Source organism: Eubalaena glacialis, chromosome 3 (genome assembly GCF_028564815.1).
Source record: "Eubalaena glacialis isolate mEubGla1 chromosome 3, mEubGla1.1.hap2.+ XY, whole genome shotgun sequence".
Taxonomy (NCBI): domain Eukaryota; kingdom Metazoa; phylum Chordata; class Mammalia; order Artiodactyla; family Balaenidae; genus Eubalaena; species Eubalaena glacialis.
In genome coordinates this window covers 111,057,215-111,076,960 of record NC_083718.1, presented here as the reverse complement: position 1 = coordinate 111,076,960, position 19,746 = coordinate 111,057,215, and the positions used below count along the sequence as shown (strand labels likewise).

At 38.6% G+C, this 19,746-nt stretch overlaps 1 protein-coding gene across 1 annotated transcript in view; it reads right to left on the bottom strand.

Moving 5' to 3' along the window:
- ALG14 (ALG14 UDP-N-acetylglucosaminyltransferase subunit) overlaps positions 1-17,272 on the bottom strand; it is a 101,608-nt gene extending 84,336 nt beyond the window's left edge. The window contains exons 1-2 of the mRNA XM_061186296.1: positions 17,032-17,272; positions 13,412-13,563 (exon numbers count right to left, since the gene is read on the bottom strand). Coding sequence (XP_061042279.1) covers positions 13,412-13,563; positions 17,032-17,167 — 288 coding nt within the window. The 5' untranslated portion in view covers positions 17,168-17,272. The remainder of the gene's footprint in view (positions 1-13,411; positions 13,564-17,031) is intronic.
- Between the last annotated feature and the right edge of the window lie 2,474 nt (positions 17,273-19,746).

Sequence of the window (19,746 nt, the reverse complement as noted above, 5' to 3'; positions counted from 1 at the left end):
AAAGGATGAACCAGAATCTACAGTGCAATGCCCTGAGCCTCATTTCCCTCCATGTGTCGAAGGGGTGGACGTCCCTGCTGAAACACAGGCCAACAAGCGGACTACTGCTTTCCAGGAAGAAAGCTCTGGTGAGATTTTTCACTTACTGTCATTTAATATTGCTCTGGTAATTGGTTCTATTTGTAAAGGTTACTATCCAATTTTTCTGAAAGATATTACTTTAGCTACTCTTTACTTTAGAGCTAATCCCAGGGGAAATTACATTTCTTTAGACAGCATTTCAAGATATTTTTTTCATATAGGTAATTTCACAGCTAACCATTCGCTTGTTTTTTGTTTCGCTTAGCTTTCTGTCCCTCACCTTTCTAATCTCACTTGCTTTATTTGAGTGGGATCGAGATGTTTCTCCCCAGAGATGCCTGTTTCTCTTAAAAAGCTAGTTAAACTACTTAGAGATACATAGACTATAGAGAGTTAGAAAGTGCACCAGGAATAACTATTTCTCTTCACTCTTGTGTAACTACAAATAAGATGAATTATGTACCTAAAGATTTTAAATATAATTAAAAGAATACACCGAATCAAAGGAATTAGGAGGAATGTGAATGAAGTTTCTGCTACAAAAAAGTAGGTCATCTCTACCATTCAATTAATAAGATTACATTAATTTAATATTTAGCTTTAAAATCTGCTGTATATTTATATCTAACACAAATAGACAAATATGAACATTTAAATATTTTTCTACAAACTAGCAAAAACATTTAGAAATTAACTAATTCCATATCAGAATAAGTTATTAACCAAACAATAGAAAATTCCTATGCTACCTGGGCAACTCCAAGTGATTAACAATGGGTCATTTGTATCTTCTGACTTCTGGGAAGGTCTTCTTTATGTTTTTGGAAGAGCAGGCTTGTGCTGAAAATGTGGGTTTTGGCTTCCTAACAGAACCAAGTGGGAACTGATGTACTTTTATTCCTAAAGTGCTCTGAGAGATATGGATGAGACACCTTGCCCAGGCACAGAGTACAATTACTGATAATGCTTTAAAGTAGTACAGAGTTTCTGGGTTTACTTAAGAGGTCTGAAAAAATCTAACTATAAAGAGATGGTCAAGGCCTTTAATCACAGGAGTATTATCTACAGCTAGGAAACTGCAGTTGGTACAGTTACACCAGATTTTAAAAAGTGAGGTGGGACTTCCCTGGTGGTGCAGTGGTTAAGAATCTGCCTGCTAATGCAGGAGACACAGGTTCAATCCCTGGTCCAGGAAGATCCCACATGCCACGGAGCAACTAAGCCTGTGCACCACAACTACTGAGCCTTCGCTCTAGAGCCTGCGAGCCACAACTACTGAGCCCATGTGCTGCAACTACTGAAGCCCACGCACTCTAGGGCCCGTGCTCCGCAACAAGAGAAGCCACTGCAATGAGAAGCCTGCGCACTGAAACGAAGAGTAGTGCCTGCTCACCACAACTAGAGAAAGTCCGCGTGCAGCAATGAAGACCCAACACAGCCAAAAATGAATAAAAAAATTTTTTTTAATTAAAAAATAAATAAATAAAAAAGTGAGGAAAATTGGGTGGGTAGGGGGTGCTATTTACACAAATAGTGCAGAATAGGCATCTAAACAGAGGATATGATAAAACTCTGACTTAAACTAACACCCAAACCCTCCTTCTATAAATGGATTAAAATTCTGTAAGATATATACTGAAATACTATTTTACTGAACTGGAAAGAAGGGAAATCCCTACTTGCCAGAAACAAGAAGAAAATGAAAAGGCAGCAGACAGCCTGTAACACTGAGGTTTGGGAGGAAGACAATGATGCCAGAAACCTAGAGCTGGAGTTTGAGTGCTCCCCCTCCACCCCCAGTTCTGGAGGAGAGGCATACAGAGGAACAATAAATTGGCAGTTGATATTTCCATGACAGTAACAGCTCCCCTATACCTGATAGCTAGAGTGCTTTGGGCTCAGTTCGCAGTCATCTTTTATTTCCTAACTACATTCAATCCCTGGGTGATCTCACAGTTTCTTGTTTTAAGTACTACCATTTAAACACAGATGACTCCAAAATTCATATTCCAGACCAGCCTCCCTCCTCAACTTCAGACTCATATATCCAACTGCACAGTCAACATCCTTGTTTATATGGTTACAGACATCCCACATTAGCCATCCTGCTCCCTCATATAATCTTCCTCATGTAAATGAATGGCGACTCCATTTTCCTGGTAGCTTAGGCCAAAAACCTGGATGTCGTTCTTCACTCCTCATTTTTCCCCCCACACCTCACACCTTATCTGCCAGGAAATCCTATTAGCTCTTCCTTCAAAATATGTCCAGAATCTCACAACTTCCCAGCACGTCCACTGTTGCCATCCTGGTCCAAGCCATGTTGGTCTCTCACCTGAATTACTGCAATAGCTTCCAAACTCCTTTCCTTGCTCTGCCCTTCTCCCTTTGAGTTTATTCAGCAGCCAAAATGATCCTATTAAAATATAAGTCAGATCATTATCACTCCCCTACCTAAACCCTCCCAATGGTTCCCCACATCACTCACGGGGAAAAAAATCTAAGACTAAAAATGGACCAAAAGGTCTTAAAAAATCTGACCCCATTATCCTCACTTTGACCTCCATGGCCTCATAACCTACTCAGCTTTCTCTCGCTTACTTTGCTTTGGCCACACTGATCTCCTTGCTATTCTATAAACATGTCAGGCACAGCCCCACCTCAGGGCCCTTTGTTGCAGTTATTGCTTCCTCTTCAATTCTCTTCCCTCAGTTTGCTTTACAGCTCACCTTCTTCAAGTCTTTGTTCAAATGTCACCTTTCCCAGCCATTCTACCCAAAACTGCAACCTCCCTTCAACTCCCCAATACTCTCCATTCCCTTTCCCTACTCTATTCCTCTCCTCAACATTTATCACTAACATATTATACATTTTACTTAATTATCTTGCTTATTATCCCCCCATTGGAATATAGTCACCACAAGGGCAGAGATATTTGTATTCTATTCACTACTGTATCACTAGCACCAGTGGGAATTCAATAAATACTTGTTTAAAAAAAATGAATAAATGTTAAATTCACAATTATGAAGGAAAAAATTCAAACTAGAATTCTAAACGCAGAATGCAGTCAAAGGAGGGCAAAACAAAAACATATTTTCAGGCAAACAAAAAACATGGAAAGAATAAATCACTTACAGACCTTCCATGAAAGAACTAATAAAATATATATTTCTGGAAAAAAGACATTGGATCCAAAAGAAAGAAGTAGTAAGGGTAAGGAAAGAAAATACTACATAAATCTAAATAATTACTAACTGCATAAAACAATAATAGTAATAAGTAATTTAAGTGGAATAAAAACAAGGTAGAATCAAAACACTAAACAATAAAATAACACGATGGGAGGAGGTCCTCATAGTTAAAACATTCTAAAAGCTTTTTTTTTTCAGAAGGAGGCTGGAGATATTAAGTTTTTGACTTTAAGGTGGATATCCATGTTAACAGTTTAAGGAAAATGGCTAAGATAAGAGAATAATTTCCATTCTAGGAGAAGGGGAAAAGGGAGGACAATGAAAGCTCAATTAATCCAAAAAGAAGACAGAAAAGGAAAAAAAAAATTTGAAGAGAAGTATGGTAAATAGAAAGAATCAAATAAAATAGTAGAAATAAATCTAATATATTAGTAATCAAAATAAATGTACAGGTACCAAACATGCTTGTTAAAAGACAATGACTCAGTTTTGAATTTTAAAATTGTACTTTATGTCATTTATAAAAGACATACTTAAAATATAATGACAAACAAAAGTCAAAAGAGATGGAAAAAGACATACCACACAAACACTACAGCACAGATTACAAAAAATAGCAAGAGAATATTATGAAAATATTAATGCCGATACGTTTGCAAGGTTACCAAAATTAAATATGTTCCTAGAAAATTATCTTAAGTTATACTGATTTAAAAAGAAACAGAAATCCTGCGAAGTCCTATAATCATAACAAAAAGAACACATCAGGGCCAGGTGGTGTTATAGACAAGTTATACAAAACTTAATATTGTAAAGGAAGAAGTAAATTGTCACTATTTGTAAATGACATTATATTATACATAGAAAACCCTAAACACTACACCAAAAAACTGTTAGAACTAACAGACACATTCAGTAAAGTTGGAGGAATCAAAATCAACAGGCAAAAACCTGTTGTATTCAACAGGCAAAACCTGTTGCATTTCTACACACTTTTAACAAATTATCAGAAAGAGAAATTAAGAAAACAATACCATTTACAACTGCATCAAAAAGAATAAAATACCTAGGAATAAATTTAGCCAAGGAAGTGAAAGACTTGCACACTGAAAACTATAAGACACTGATGAAAAAAATTATAGAAGACACTAGTAAATGGAAAGATATTCTGTGCTCATGGATTAGAAAAATTAATATTGTTAAAATGCACCACCAAACCAGCTATACAAGAAATGTTAAAGGAACTTCTCTAGGCAAAAAAGAAAAGGTCACAACTAGAAACATGAAAATATGAATGGAAAAAGCTCATCAGTAAAAGCAAACATACAGTATAGGCAGGAAATTATCTGTGCACAAAGCTAGCAGGAAGGTTAAAAGACAAAAGTAGTAAAACCATCTATATCCACAATAAACAGTTAAGGGATACACAAAACAATTATCTGTAAAATATGATATCAAAAACAGTAATCATGAGGGGAAGAGAGTACAAATGCAGAGTTGTTAAAATGCATTTGAAATTAAGATATCAGCAACTTAAAACAATTGTATCACAATCATAATCATATATATCAGTGAAAAAAGAATCCAAAACTAATACTAAAGATAATCATCAAATAACAAGAGGACAAAAGAAGAAAGGAACAAGAAAGACCTACAAAAAGAACCCCAAAACAATGAACAAAATGGCAATAAGAACATATATATCAATAATTACTTTAAATGTAAATGGACTAAGTGCTCCAATCAAAGACACAGAGTGGCTAAATGAATACAAAAACAAGACCCATATATACGCTGCCTACAAGAAACTAACTTCAGATCTAAAGACACACACAGACTGAAACTGAGGGGATGGAAAAAGGTATTCCATGCAAATGAAAATCAAAAGAAAGCTGGGGTAGCAATACTTATAGCAGACAAAATAGATTTTAAAATAAAGACTGTTACAAAAGACAAAGAAGGGCATGACATAATGATCAAGGGAGCGACCCAAGAAGAAGATATAATAATTGTAAGTACATATGCACCCAACATAGGCGCCCCTAAATACATAAAGCAAATATTAACAGACACAAAGGGAGAAATCAACAGTAACAATAACAGTAAGGGACTTTAACCCCTCACTCACATCAATGAACAGATCATCCAGACAGAAGATCAATAAGGAAACACTAGCCTCAAATGACACAACAGACCTAATGGACTTAATAGTTATATATAGAACATTTATTCCATCCAAGAGCAGCAGAATACACATTCTTTTCAAGTGTACATGAAACATTTTCCAGGATGTATTACATGGTTCGCTACAAAACAAGCCTTGGTAAATTTAAGAAAACTGGAACCATATCAAGCATCTTTTCTGACCACAATGCTATGAGATTAAAAATCAACTACAAGAAAAAAACTGCAAAACACACAGACACATGGAGGCTAAACATTATGCTATGAAACAACCAATGGATCACTGAAGAAATCAAAGAGGAAATAAAAAAATACCTGGAGACAAATGAAAATGAAAACACAATGATCCAAAATCTATGGGATGCAGCAAAAACAGTTCTAAGAGGGACATTTACAGCAATACAAGCTTACCTCAGCAAACAAGAAAACTCTCAAATAAAAAATCTAACCTTATACCTAAGGGAGCTAGAAAAAGAAAAACAAAACCCAAAGCTAGTAGAAAAAGGAAATCATAAAGATCAGAGCAGAAGTAAATGAAATAGAGACTAAAAGACAATAGAAAAGATCAGTGAAACTAAGATGGGATTCTTTGAAAAGATAAACAAAATTGATAAACCTTTAGCCAGACTCATTAAGAAAAAAAGAAAGTGGGCCCAAATCAATAAAATCAGAAATAAAAAAGAAGTTACAGCTGACTCCACAGAAATACAAAGGATCATAAGAGACTACTATGAACAACTATATACCAGTAAAATGGACAACCTAGAAGAAATGGACAAATTCCTAAAAACACATAATCTTTCAAGACTGAATCAGGAAAAAATACAAATATGAACAGACCAATTACCAGTAATGAAATTGAATCAATAATAAAAATACCTCCCAACAAACAAAAGTCCAGGACCAGAAGGCTTCACGGGTGAATTCCACTGAACATTTAGAGAAGAGTCAACACCTATCCTTCTCAAACTATTCCAAAAAACTGCAGAGAAAGGAACACATCCAAACTCATTCTATGACGTCAGCATCACCCTGACACCAAAACCAGACAGAGATATTACAAAAAAGAAAATTACAGGTCAATATCACTGATGAACACAGATGCAAAAATACTCAACAAAATACTAGCAAACTGACTTCAACAGTACATTAAAAGGATCATACCCCACAATCAAGTGGAATTTATCCCAGGGATGAAAGGATTTTTCAATATCCACAAATAAATAAATGTGATACACCACATTAACAAACTGAACTCAACAGATGCAGAAAAAACCTTTTCATAAACTTCAACATCCATTTACGATAAAAACTCTCCAGAAAGTGGGCACAGAGAGAACATACTTCAACATAATAAAGGCCATATATGACAAGTCCACAGCTAAGATCATACACAATGGTGAAAAGCTGAAAGCATTTCTTTTAAGATTAGGAACAAGACAAGAATGCCCACTCTCACCACTTTTATTCAACATAGTATTGGAAATCCTATCCACAGCCAGAGAAGAAAAAGAAATAAAAGGAATCCAAACTGGAAAGGAAGACATAAAATTGTCACTGTTTGTAGATGACATGATACATAAAAAAATCCAAAAGACACCACCAAAAATCTACTAGAGCTCATCAATGAACCTGGTAAAATTGCAGGATACAAAATTAATATACAAAAATCTGCTGCATTTCTATACACTAACAATGAACTATCAGAAAGAGAAATTAAGGAAACAATCTCATTTACAATTGCATCAAAAAGAATAAAATACCTAGGAATAAATTTACCTAAGGAGGTAAAAGAGCTGTACTTGGAAAATTATAAGACACTGATGAAAGAAATTGAAGATGACACAAACAGATGGAAAGATATACCATGTTCACAGACTGGAAGAACTAATAATCTTAAAATAACCATGCTACCCAAGGCAATCTACAGGTTCAATGTAATATCTATCAAAATACCAAAGGCATTTTTCACAGAACTAGAACAAACAATTTTAAAATTTGTATGGAAACACAAAAGACTCCAAATAGCCAAAACAATCTTGAGAAAAAAGAACACAGCTGGAGGAATCATGCTTCCTGACTTCAGACTACACCACGAAGCTACAGTAATCAAAAGACTATGGTACTGGCACAAAAACAGACACACAGATCCATGGAACAGAACAGAGATCCCAGAAATAAACCCATGCACTTATGGTCAATTAATCTAGGACAAAGGAGGCAAGAACACACAATGGAGAAAAGACAGTATCTTAAATAAGTGGCACTGGGAAAACTGGACAGCTAAATGTAAAAGAATGAAATTAGACCATTCTCTAACACCATGTAGAAAAAATAAACTCAAAATGGATTAAAGACCTAAATGTAAGACCGGAAACCATAAAACTCCTGGAAGAAAACATAGGCAGAAGATTCCAACATAAATTGTAGCACTATTTTTTTGGATCTGTCTCCTAAAGCAATGGAAACAAAAGCAAAGATAAACTAATGGAACCTAACTAAACTTAAAAGCTTTTGCACATCGAAAGAAACCATCAACAAAATGAAAAGACAACCTACTGAATGGGAGAAAATATTTGCAAATGATATGATTAATAAGGGGTTAATATCTAAAATATATAAACAGCTCATATAACTCAACATCAAAAAAAAAAAAAAAGTCCAACAGCCTGATTAAAAAATGGGCAGAAGGCCTGAATAGACATTTTTCCAAAGAAGACATCAGATAGCCAACAGGCACATCAAAAGATGCTCAACATCGTTAATTGTGAGGGAAATGCAAATCAAAACCACAATGAGATATCCCCTCACACCTGTCAGAATGGCTATCATCAAAAAGAACACAAATAACATTTGTTGGTGAGGATGTGGAGAAAAAAGAACCCTCCTACACTGTTGGTGGGACAGTACATTGGTGCAGCTACTGTGGAAAACAGTATGGAGGTTTCCCAAAAAACTAAAAATAGAACTACTATATGACCCAGCAATTCCACTCCTGGGTATATATCTGAAAAAAACAAAAACACTAAGTCAAAAAGATACATGCACCCCAATGTTCATAGCAGCATTATTTACAATTGCCAAGATATGGAGGCAACCTAAGTGTCCATCAACAGATGAATGGATAAAGAAGATGTGGTACACACACACACACACACACACACACATGCGCGCACAAAATGAACAAGAGATAACAAGTGTTGGCAAGGATGTGGAGAAAAGGGAACCCTTGTACACTGTTGGTGTGGTCACTATGGAAAACAGTATGGAGTTTCCTCAAAAAATTAAAAATAGAACTACTATATAATCCAGCAATTCCACTTCTGGATGCTTATCCAAAGAAAATGAAAACACTAACTCAAAAAGATATACACTATCCCAAGTTCATTGAAGCATTATTTACAATAGGCAAAACATGAAAACAACCTAAGTGTCTACCAATGGATGAATGGATAAATACTGAATATAATGTGATTGATACATACATACACACACACACACACACACACAATAGAATATTATTCAGCCTTAAAAAAGAAGGAAATCTTGTCCTTTGTGACTACCTTGATGGACCTTGAGGGCATTATGCTAAGTGAAATAAGTCAGACGGAGAAAGACAAATACAATATGATCTTACTTATATGTGGAATCTAAAAAACCAGAAAACAAAAAACCCAAGCTCACAGATATAGAGAACAGATTTGGTGGTTACCAGAGGTGGGGCATTGGGGGTGAGGGAAATGGGTGAAGGGGTCAAAAGGTGCAAGCTTGCAGTTATAAAATAAAGAAGTCATAGGGATGCAATACAGCATGGTGACTGCAGTTAATAATATTGTAAGAAAAAAAACTTAAAAAAATTAATTCCATACTTATACAAATTCCCCCAAAGAGCAAAAAGTTGTGTATACCCTACAACTCACATAATGAGACTAGTATAACCTTGATACCAAAACTAAAGAACAGCATGAGAAAGGAAAAATACAGGGCAATCTCCGTCATGAACATAAACAAAAAAATCCTAAATGATATGTTTGCAAATCAAATCCAGCAATGCATTAAAATACAATACACCATGAACAAACTGGGTTTATTCCAGGAATTCAAGACTAGTTCATAACCATGTAATTGTCCATATAAACAAAACAAGTTGGAAAAACTATAAGATCATCTCAGATGCAGAAGAGACATTTGATAAAAATCAACAACTAAATATTATTTAAAATAAAACTCAACACATTTTTTAAAGCAGAAAGAATGCAAAGACGACCACTACACGGCTCCTATTCATTACCGTTCCGGAAGTTCTAATAACAAAATGAGAAAAAAGAACTAAAAGATGTAAGGATTACAAAGCAAGAATCACAATTATTACTACTTGTAGATGATAAGATTATCTTCATTAATAACACAAAAGTGTACAAAATAGGATTAGAGTGTAGCCAGGTGGTTCTTATAAGATCACTTTATAAAAATCAATTGTATTTCTATATATTGCAACACAGGAAATATCATTAAAAGTTATACCACTTACAACAATAATAAAAGAATACAAGGTACCTAGAAATAAACACAACAAAAGATATGCCAGACTCTTATGAAGAAAATTAGAAATGTTACTGAAAAGCATTAAAGGAGATCTAAATACTGTAATGGAGAGAAAGGTGATGTTTCCAGATAGGAAGGTATCATCAAAGAGATGTAAGTTCTCCTGAAACTGATGGACAGATTCAATTCAATTCAAACCAAAATTCCAACAGAGTTCTTTGTGAACTTTTCAAAGCTAATTTAAAAACCTATGTGGAAAAAAAAAAAAAAGATACTTCTGAAGAATTAAACAGCTTGACATTAGCTCAAGGATAGACAAATGTACCAGTTAAAGTAGAAAGCTCAGATACAGACCTATACATACATGGAAACTTGATCTAACGGTGGAAGCACCGTGGATCGGTGTGCAAAGGACTGTTCAATAAATGGTGCTGGGCCAGTACTGGTGGCTCCTCTACTAGACACTGCAGGTCTAGAGTGTTCAGTATTCTTGGCTGACATGGGCTCTGCAGCAAATGTATTGATCTCTATTGATTTCTTCAGTCAGACCCTTCCTCTCCCCAGTCTGGTGAGCTCCACGGAAGGTACAAAAGATAGCTGTCAGGGACGCTGCGGGTACAAGTCCCCTTAGCTGAAGTGCAGAGAGAGACGAAAAGTGTATTCCTCCCTTTATAAGGCTTGGTCAGAAGATGTCTCTCCGCCCTGCCTCCTGTCTGCCTAGTGTGGCTCATAGGGGTGGTCGACACAAAGGACAACAGTCATGTTCCTTCTACTGCCCTCAATGGCTCTCTTCTGCATCTCTGCAGAAACTCTCCCCAGCTTTAGATTCACGCATGAGCAGACGATTTCAGGAATGAGATAGTGTTTTTTCTCTAACAGGGGTTGCACTGCCCCAGCAGGAAAGTAACCGACAAAGGAAGGAGGTCGAACAGAGATGCTTAGTCCTATACTGTGGTGTTACTTTGATAACGAGAAAAAAATAATGGCACTTATAAAATTGAAATCTTTGGCTTTCTTATTAAAGTGCATCAAACCCAACTTACTGGGTTCTAAAGCATCATGATCCACAGTACATAACAATCTTCTAAATGTTTCACTAAATCCTGACATAATTCAGCAAATAAACGGTACATACAGTGATGGACCTGGAGGGAAATATTCAATATGTATGCTAAATTAAAACTGGAGCCTCCAAATTGGGTGCAATTTCAGAAAGAAGAAAAGAACACACACACTAATAATTAGGTAAAAACAAAGATACCCACTCTGTATGCTGAAAAACAATAAGAAATTTGTAATCCTTTGATCTTTATATTTTTTTCTAGTAGTGTATGCCACTGCTAAATTATAAGATTTTTTACATTATTCTTGTGAGAAAATTACCATCATTTTCTATAAACTCTCCAATTCCAATATATACTCTAAGATAAGAGATTAAATGACATTTTAAGTCTCTGATGCCTCGGATAAGAATTCTCAATGCATTCTGTTCACATTGAGTGTTTTGAATTGTAAAAGAATACACAAAAGAGGCAGAGTGGGCTGTACAGCAAAAGCACAGGCTTTGGAGAAGACACATTTAGGTAAGTCCCACATATTTGGCAGGGCCTTGGCTGAGTTTTTTTTGCCTCTGAGCCTCATTTATCTCATTTGTAAAATGAAGCTACTATTATCTGTTTCACCCGTTACTGAAAGGATCAATTATTGGCATACTCAATAGTCTCTACTATTTTCTCCTTTCACACTTGCTAAAAGGAAAAAGTTTGTTTTGCTTTATGTCAAACAGGAGGCTTTTCCTGAAATAGTCCAGTGTATATATTTGTATAGGGATGAATAGCGTCCTCCAAAAAGTCATGTCCACCTGGAACCTATGAAAGTGACCTTATTTGGAAATAGGGTCTTGTAGATGTAATCAAGTTAAGATGAGGTCGTACTGGAATAGGGTGGGCCCTAAATCCAATGCCTGGTGTCCTTATAAGAAGGGCCTGTGAAGACAGACACAGAAATGGCCCTGTGACAATGGAGGGAGAGACGAGAGTGATGTTGACACAAGCCAGAAAATGCCAAGGACTGCTGGCCACCATCAGAAGCTAGGGAGAGGTGAGGAAGGATTCACCCCAGAGCCTCCAGAGAGAACACGGCCCTGCTGACACCTTAATTTTGGACTTCTAGCCTCTGGAACCATTAAAGAATAAATTTCTCTTGTTTCAAGCTACCCTGTGTGTAGTACTTTGTTACAGTAGCCCTAGGAAACTAATACAGTATTGAGTCCTGAAACAGAAATGAAGCATTTTGGCTCATCTCCCACAAAGAAAAAACATACCATTTATTTCGCTACAGCTGAATAGTCATCGGCACATTCCAAGATTGTTTAATGTGGATTTTCCAAGAACACAATTTAGTAGTGCGTTATTGAGGGATCATGTTTACAAGTGAACAAAACGTAACTAAAGCAGGCTTTAACTAACGAAAAAGGTCAGTGGAGGATGAGTTACATTAGTGGATCCTGATTTCCAAGAAACATAAGAACCACCAAGACAGGGCCCATATGGAAGCAGCTCTGGAGTCAATGAAGGCAGGAGTCACCATCTAGTTTCCCATCTTGTTCTTCCTGTGGATGAACTTCATTCTTTTCTCTAGCTGCAGTCTGTCTTTAGCCAGCAGGTGAAAACATGACTGCTGGCAGCTTCCAAGTTTTCTCTTTTACAGAGTTGAACCCCTGAAGAAAGACTACTTTCATTTTCTGGGTCCCCAAGTCCAAAAAGCCTGGAGGAACACTTTGAGTGGCCTGAGCTGGGTCGCCTGTCCACTCCTGAACCACCTGTTGGAGCCCTGTGGCCGGGCAGGTACCAGAGAGAGGGATGGATGGAGACGATCTAACAAGGAACAGCTCTAGTTTCCTTCCTGATTAAGTAGTTCCACTTTTTTCAATTTACCCCAAATTCTGCTATAATGCTAAAACGAAGTGAGCAACCAGGAGCAGAGAAGTAATTTTAAAGGCAGATACAGATATGATTAGAAGAATAAGAAGTAGTAATAGATAAATCAAATTATCAATACACGTAATACATTGATAAAGAACTTTAACGAAGAACCAATAAGCACGTGAACTGGATGCTTTATGTGAGTATAAATGAAACAATTTTCACAGTTGGAATTACTGAGAAACAATTTTCTCTATTTAAATAATAGAAGAGAATATAAGAAATCAAGCAACCATTTTTATTTGAAGAGTTATTTTAAAGAAGTTTTTATATTTGCGTAGTAAAAGAACTATAATTCATCAGCAATAAACAGTTGACTGCATTGTGTGAGCAGGGCACTGAAGGGTCATGAGATTGTTTCTAGAGAAAATTAAATTCAATATATAACCTGTAACTTTCTTAGACATAGAAATTATCACTTACCATAGCACTGGGGTTTCTATCAGCTCGATTTACTTCAAAAGAATTTATTTTATGGGCACTCATTTCATCAGTGTCAGCAATGATATAATGCCTAGGAGAGTAAGCATCGGACAAGTTCTCGAGCAGCCTCAGGATCTCAGTGGTATGACCACCTGGAAAAAAATATTGGAAGGCCTGAGATTAAGAAACCGGTAATAGACATATCCATCTGACTACATTATACTAATACTATGTTTTGTGTATTTCTCAAAACACAGAAGGAATATTTGGAAATGCTAATCTATGCCCTTGTATAAATACTACCTTTATATGGGGGAAGAGGATAATAAATGTATAAAAATAAAATCAGCACCAGCAGTAGGTTGTGTTACTGTACTAGCTGAGGAAGGTACAAAGAAATATAAGACACAGATCCTGTTATCAAGAAGTCTGGTGGGGAAGGGACAAGACACACAGATATACAAAGAGTGACGCAAGACAGCAAGAAAAATTAAAATGGGGTTTGGGGGAGGGAACAAGCAAAAGGTTATGAAAAAACAATGTCCTAAGCATAGGGGAGATCCCTGGTAAAGGCTGAAATGACTTGAAAGGTGCAGCTAATGGACAGATATGAGTAGGGAGGCCACTGGGTGGGGGTGGGATTATTAGGACAGGAGAAGGTAAGATCTGGGATGGGTGATCAAGGCATGGTGGGAACACTGGGAAGAAAGAGGAGAGTGAAGTAAGGTCAGGAAAGTAGGCTGGAAAAATGGGAAGACAGTTGCTGAAGGTTTCTGTGTTGTGAAGTAACATCAGGGAGGCATGAGCACTGACCCCCAGGGCTCAGATCTTCCAAAGGAAGACTTTTGTTCAACAGCTCCTAACAGAGGTCTTAGACCTAACAGAGGTCTCAAATATTTACCAGCTTCACCCAACAATTGTGTGTTCAATTTCTGAAATCGTACAATCTCCAAAATTTTCATACTTTAATTTTAAAACCATGAATTTAAAAACCAACTGTGTTCACTGAGGTTTCCTTCAGGGGAAAAAACCCAAAAGAACATTTACCTATTACATTAACTATATACCAATTAAGCAAAGCAATCAAACTCCTTAAGAATGGGCCCTATCATACCTATTTAACTGCACAATCCCCTGGCCTCAGCCAGGTTGATGTCTTTAACATTCTCTGTGTTCATCTCATTTGTTACCTCTTCCTTGTCTCTGGTCACACTACAAAGCTCCCCCCACTCACCTCCCTTAACTGTTGCAAGAAAGCTTTCAATAGCGATACAGTGAACATATAGGATAATCAGACAAATTATGTGTTTTCTCCAAACACATATATTTTCTTATAGTAGAAAGGGAAAGATTACTCTCTAGATCCCAGAAGGAATTAGATATAGAAATAAAGTCAGCATAGAGTAAGTATAACAGGAATTAGAATCATGCTTTAACTTTATAACTTGCCAGCCATCTTCTTATGTAGGGCAAGTAATTTACACATCTTATACTCATTTTATCATTTTTGTTTTTAACTTTGAAAAAGTGTGGTGGTTTGCAAAGTAGGTACTTGTTTTCAGAGCTGGAACAATTAAGGATAAATCTGAATATATACATCTTCCACTGCAATTAAAACTTCATTTTAACTGCTTTATCAGTCTTTTTTTTTTTTTCCTTAAAAGGAAACCCTCACTGAATACATTCTTTGAAAAATTAACTTTGTTACTGAATAAAGTCATTAAAATGATGAGCTTCATCTTGCATTTTACTTTTTTATTAAGACTTGTCCTTTGGGAATGAAATCTTCTCAGTTCTTTCTTAAAGTATATCCAGAATCCAATCACTTCTCACCACCTCTTTTGCTAGCACCCTGCTCCAAACCACATCACTCTCACGTGGATTATGACCAGAGCTTCCTGGTCTGTTCCCTCCTCTGCACTTGTCCATTCAAGTGTCCACTTGAGTCTATTCTCAACACAGCCTCTAGACTGATCTTCTTAAAAAGAGTTGATCAAATTATTTACCTCTGCTCAAAACCCTCCAAGGGCTCCCCTTCTCATATGGAATAAAAGGCTTTTTGTAAGCCGACCCTTATTGTTACCTCTTGGACCTCATCTGCTTCTTCCCCCCTTACTCAGTCTACTCCAGCCACTCTGGCCTCCTTGCTGTTTGGTATCTGTCATCTCCCCAGGAGGCTTTACCGGACAATTCTGACGAAAATGCAACTTTCTTTCTCCTCGCCTCTTCCTAACCCACATTTTTCAAAGCGGAAACAGAAGGCTCAGTGAGGATAACTAATTTGCACAAGATCACCAAATTAGTAAGTGGCAGAGATGTGATTCAACTCTGGTGTTATGTTCATTTAGAGGCACGTGGTCCTAACCTCTGCATGGTAGGAAGCAGTGGAGTAGTGCCAACAGCTCTGTAGAGCAGGGTTTAAAATACCCTTACGCGATCTGCATGGGGCTTGCCTCCCCACATCCAACTCAGTACAATAATGCCTTTGCACCTCTGGTCATCCCAAGTGCTATGGCCTTCTTTTCACACCCTCGCAGCCCTCAAAGCCCCAGCTCCCCCTTGTCTGGCTACTTCTTAGTCATCTTTCAAGTCTCAGTTTAGACATCACGACTTCCAGGAAGCTTCCTGTCTCAAGTTCAGAAAAAGTGGCGCCCAGCGTGAACTTCTATAGCAGTTTTTACTTCCCAGGTTATAGCACTTATTGTGGCAAGTACCCATTCTGCTTTTCGTTTTCTGTTAGTTTTTCTATATTCTCCATTTCATTCACTGCTGTGTCCTCACAGCTTTCACACTGCTTGGGACATAGTCAGCAATCCACGGCAAGTCGTATTCGTCAGTTTTGTTATTTCCAGGGCTTAGCTTAGTGCCTGACCTCCCCTATGGCTCAAAATACGTTAGGTGAATAAAGTAATGAATTACACGTGGACATAAGTTTAGACCATTTGCTAATACTTACAATATTATGCTATCTGGATAGCATTTCTGAATGTACACAGCATGTATATGTATCGCTCTGTCAGAGCTGTCCATTTAAAGCGGTACGCCTACAGAGCTGGCCGACTCCGTTTGGATTGTATTACCTGATTGCACAGGTTGTTGTTCATCCCCTGGCACAATATCCTAAAGTGTGTATTGTTCTCCCGTTAGTAGGTAATTGTTTCTATCCTCGTGGATTTTGTATATGTATATTTATAAATGTGACAATTCGCTTTGTCTCGCTTATCATGTAGTATTCGTGATTCCTAAATTAAATCCCAAATGCCTAGATTAAAAATGCAAAACAGCAGTTTTTATTCAGGCAAATTGCATGTTACCATCACGGGCTTCTGTGTCCTCTCTGTTCACTAATAATTTGTTAGAAAAATATACGCTACAGAGACGCTTAATTACAGACAAGTGTAAGTAACTCATTTGTCATTAAAGACGCGGCCTGGGCCACACCAACAACAGACCAGCATTTTGCCCAGCCTGGGCTGACCCGCTCCAGTCCCGCAGAGAAACTACAAATCTCAGCATGCAACGCTGCACAAAGTGCTAGGGGCCCTGCGAACAGCGCCGCGGTGGACTCTGGGGTTTGTAGTACCCAACCCGAGCCCGCCAGTCACCGCCCGGATACTCACCGGACCCAGCCACTACCAAGAGGCTGAGAGACCGCCGGGGCACAGCGGCACGGGGACGCAGCACTACCCATAGGCGCACTGCCAACAGCACGGCCACGGTTCCTGCCGCCACCGCGAGGATAAGGGTGCCACCCATTCGAAGACAAGACGCATGCGTGCTATCCCCCGGCGCCGGCCGCAGGAGCGGTGAAAGTTCAAAACTACGGGCGCTGCGGAGACCCAAACTCGAGGTGTGAGCCTCTTGGTGGGCGGGGCTTGTTGGCGGTGGGAGGAGTTCAGGGCCAGAGGCGGAAGCCTGGCCTCAGACCACTCTGCTGGGTGCTCGGCGGGATTCTGCGTACGTACCGTACGCCCATGCGTAAACTGAAATTCGCGGATTAAAGCGCTGGAGGAGTTTGGTTTCGGTTCGTGAGGAGGTGAGGCCAGCTGGGCGCCCTAAAAAGAACCTCCCAAGTTAGCAGGTGTTCCAAATTAACCAACTTTGTGAATTCCACCTGAGGCCAGTGGCATACGTGCCAAGGGAAATGTTTCTGTTGCACATGCACAGCTACTGAAAGTGCTTGTCAGTGAAAGGTACCTTGGTACAAAAAATTGAATTACGGGTTCTCATCCAAATCTCCTCTTTCCCAGCACTCATATTTTTAATTTTTCTAGTCTTTTTCACAGATCTCAGTGTGACCAGAGTAGCTAGCTGAGGGTGATCACCTCAAGTTACGGCATGTTCCTGAGAGCAGTGGAAGTTCAGTGGTTCAAGGTAGTAAGATAGAGAAAGAGTCGTCCTATTCTGTTAATTTTACCACAAAGGCAACACCTCCCCCAATCCCAATTTTGCTTATTTTTATGTTTACTTAATCCACATTGTAGCAATATAAAAAGGCTGAGATTAGAGAAGCCCCTTCACCCCAAGTGTAATTTGCCTTCAGTCCCCAGTGGACCTGTAGGTTAGATAGGTCAAGTATACAGATGAGTAAACGAGTCCAGAAAGGTGAAACAGCTTGCTCAAGTGAAATAGTGGCAGATGTAGATTTAGAAACTGGAAACCCTAACTGCTGCTGCATAGGAGTTTACGCCGTGTATTCCTTTGCCAAATTCAAACTTCCTTGATTTTCAAACTTAGATCCTAGAATGTGTTTTTTAAAATGCAGCCTTGGGCTTCCCTGGTGGTTAAGAATCCGCCTGTCAATGCAGGGGACATGGGTTTGAGCCCTGGTCCGGGAAGAGCCCACATGCCGTGGAGCAACTAAGCCCGTGAGCCACAACTACTGAGCCCACGTGCCACAACTACTGAAGCCCGGGCGCCTAGAGCCCGTGCTCCGCAACAAGAGAAGCCACTGCAATGAGAAGCCCGCGCACTGCAATGAAGAGTAGCCCCTGCTAGCCACAACTAAAGAAAGCCCGCGTGCAGCAACGAAGACCCAACACAGCCAAAAATAAAATAAGTAAATTTATTAAAAAAAAAAAAATGCAGCCTCTCAGAGTACAATAGGGAGCTCCTGAATCAGAATCTCCAGGGGAGAGGACTGAGGTCAGCTCCTCTAACCAATGTGTCTATTTCTATCAGCTCCTCTAACCAATGTGTCTATTTCTATCAGCAGGCAAGTTTGGGAGACATTTAGGTACTTTGTAGCATCATTTTCTGGCTAATGGACCTCACATACTTCCTGTACTCTAGCAAATCCTCTTAACCCTATATCCTCACAATAAGATCATAAGGTGAATATTATTCCCCTCTTTACAGGTAAAGAAAAGGATTCTATAAAAGTTAAATAATTTGCCTAAGGTTAGCTAGTGGGGAATTCCCTGGCAGTCCAATGGTTAGGACTCCGCACTTCCACTGCAGGGGGCACAGGTTCCATCCCTGGTCGGGGAACTAAGATCCTGCATGGTGTTAGTAAGTGGTGGAGAAATTTTATAATTGTGGGCTTAGAAGTCAATGCTTCTCAAATTTTGATGGAATCAGAATCCCCTGGGCTTACAAATACGTAGTTGGAAGTCCAGAGGTAGGGCCTCTGGCACAGTATGAAAAACAGCTTAAGAATATTACAAAAGATGTAGTTTTATTTCATCTACCCACTCTGCCATTCCCAGCAATGGCTTCAGCCTAAGACTCTCTCCCATCATACTTTTAAAAGACATTAGTTGTCTCAGAAATTTACATCCAGGCAGGGCAGTCTCCAGATTTCAAGAGGTTATCTTGTCCTTGGGTCTTTTTTTTAAGAGTGAGGAAACCTTTTCCAGAACCTCCCACAGCAGACTTTCACTCCTTTTGGCCAAATTTATATCACTTGCCCCTTCATAAAAGGAATGAGACCACAAATCTGGCTGAGGTAGGATGGAGGATGACATACAACTCACCTGTGGTATCTGGCAGTTTGGTGGAGGGTGGGTACTGAACAAAACGGGCATTCTCTTGGAGAGGAGGATGTTGGAGGAGGGTGGAGGAAAGATCATTGCTGGGTAGGCAAATAACAGTGTTTGGATTGCTGCGAAGGTAATGCGTCTGAGCTGGTGTTGTAAACCGACACAGGCAATGCGGATGTTTGGCATATTAATAATGTTAGTCTCTAGGCCCCAAAAGACACCCCTGCATTCCCTAGTACCCATCCCCTCACTACTGTCATTACCTGTGTCTGTACAAAATATCAGTTTGACCACACTTAGTTGTAGATGGAATGAATGGGGAGTGATCAAGCATTTTAGTGGCTGCCAGTAAAT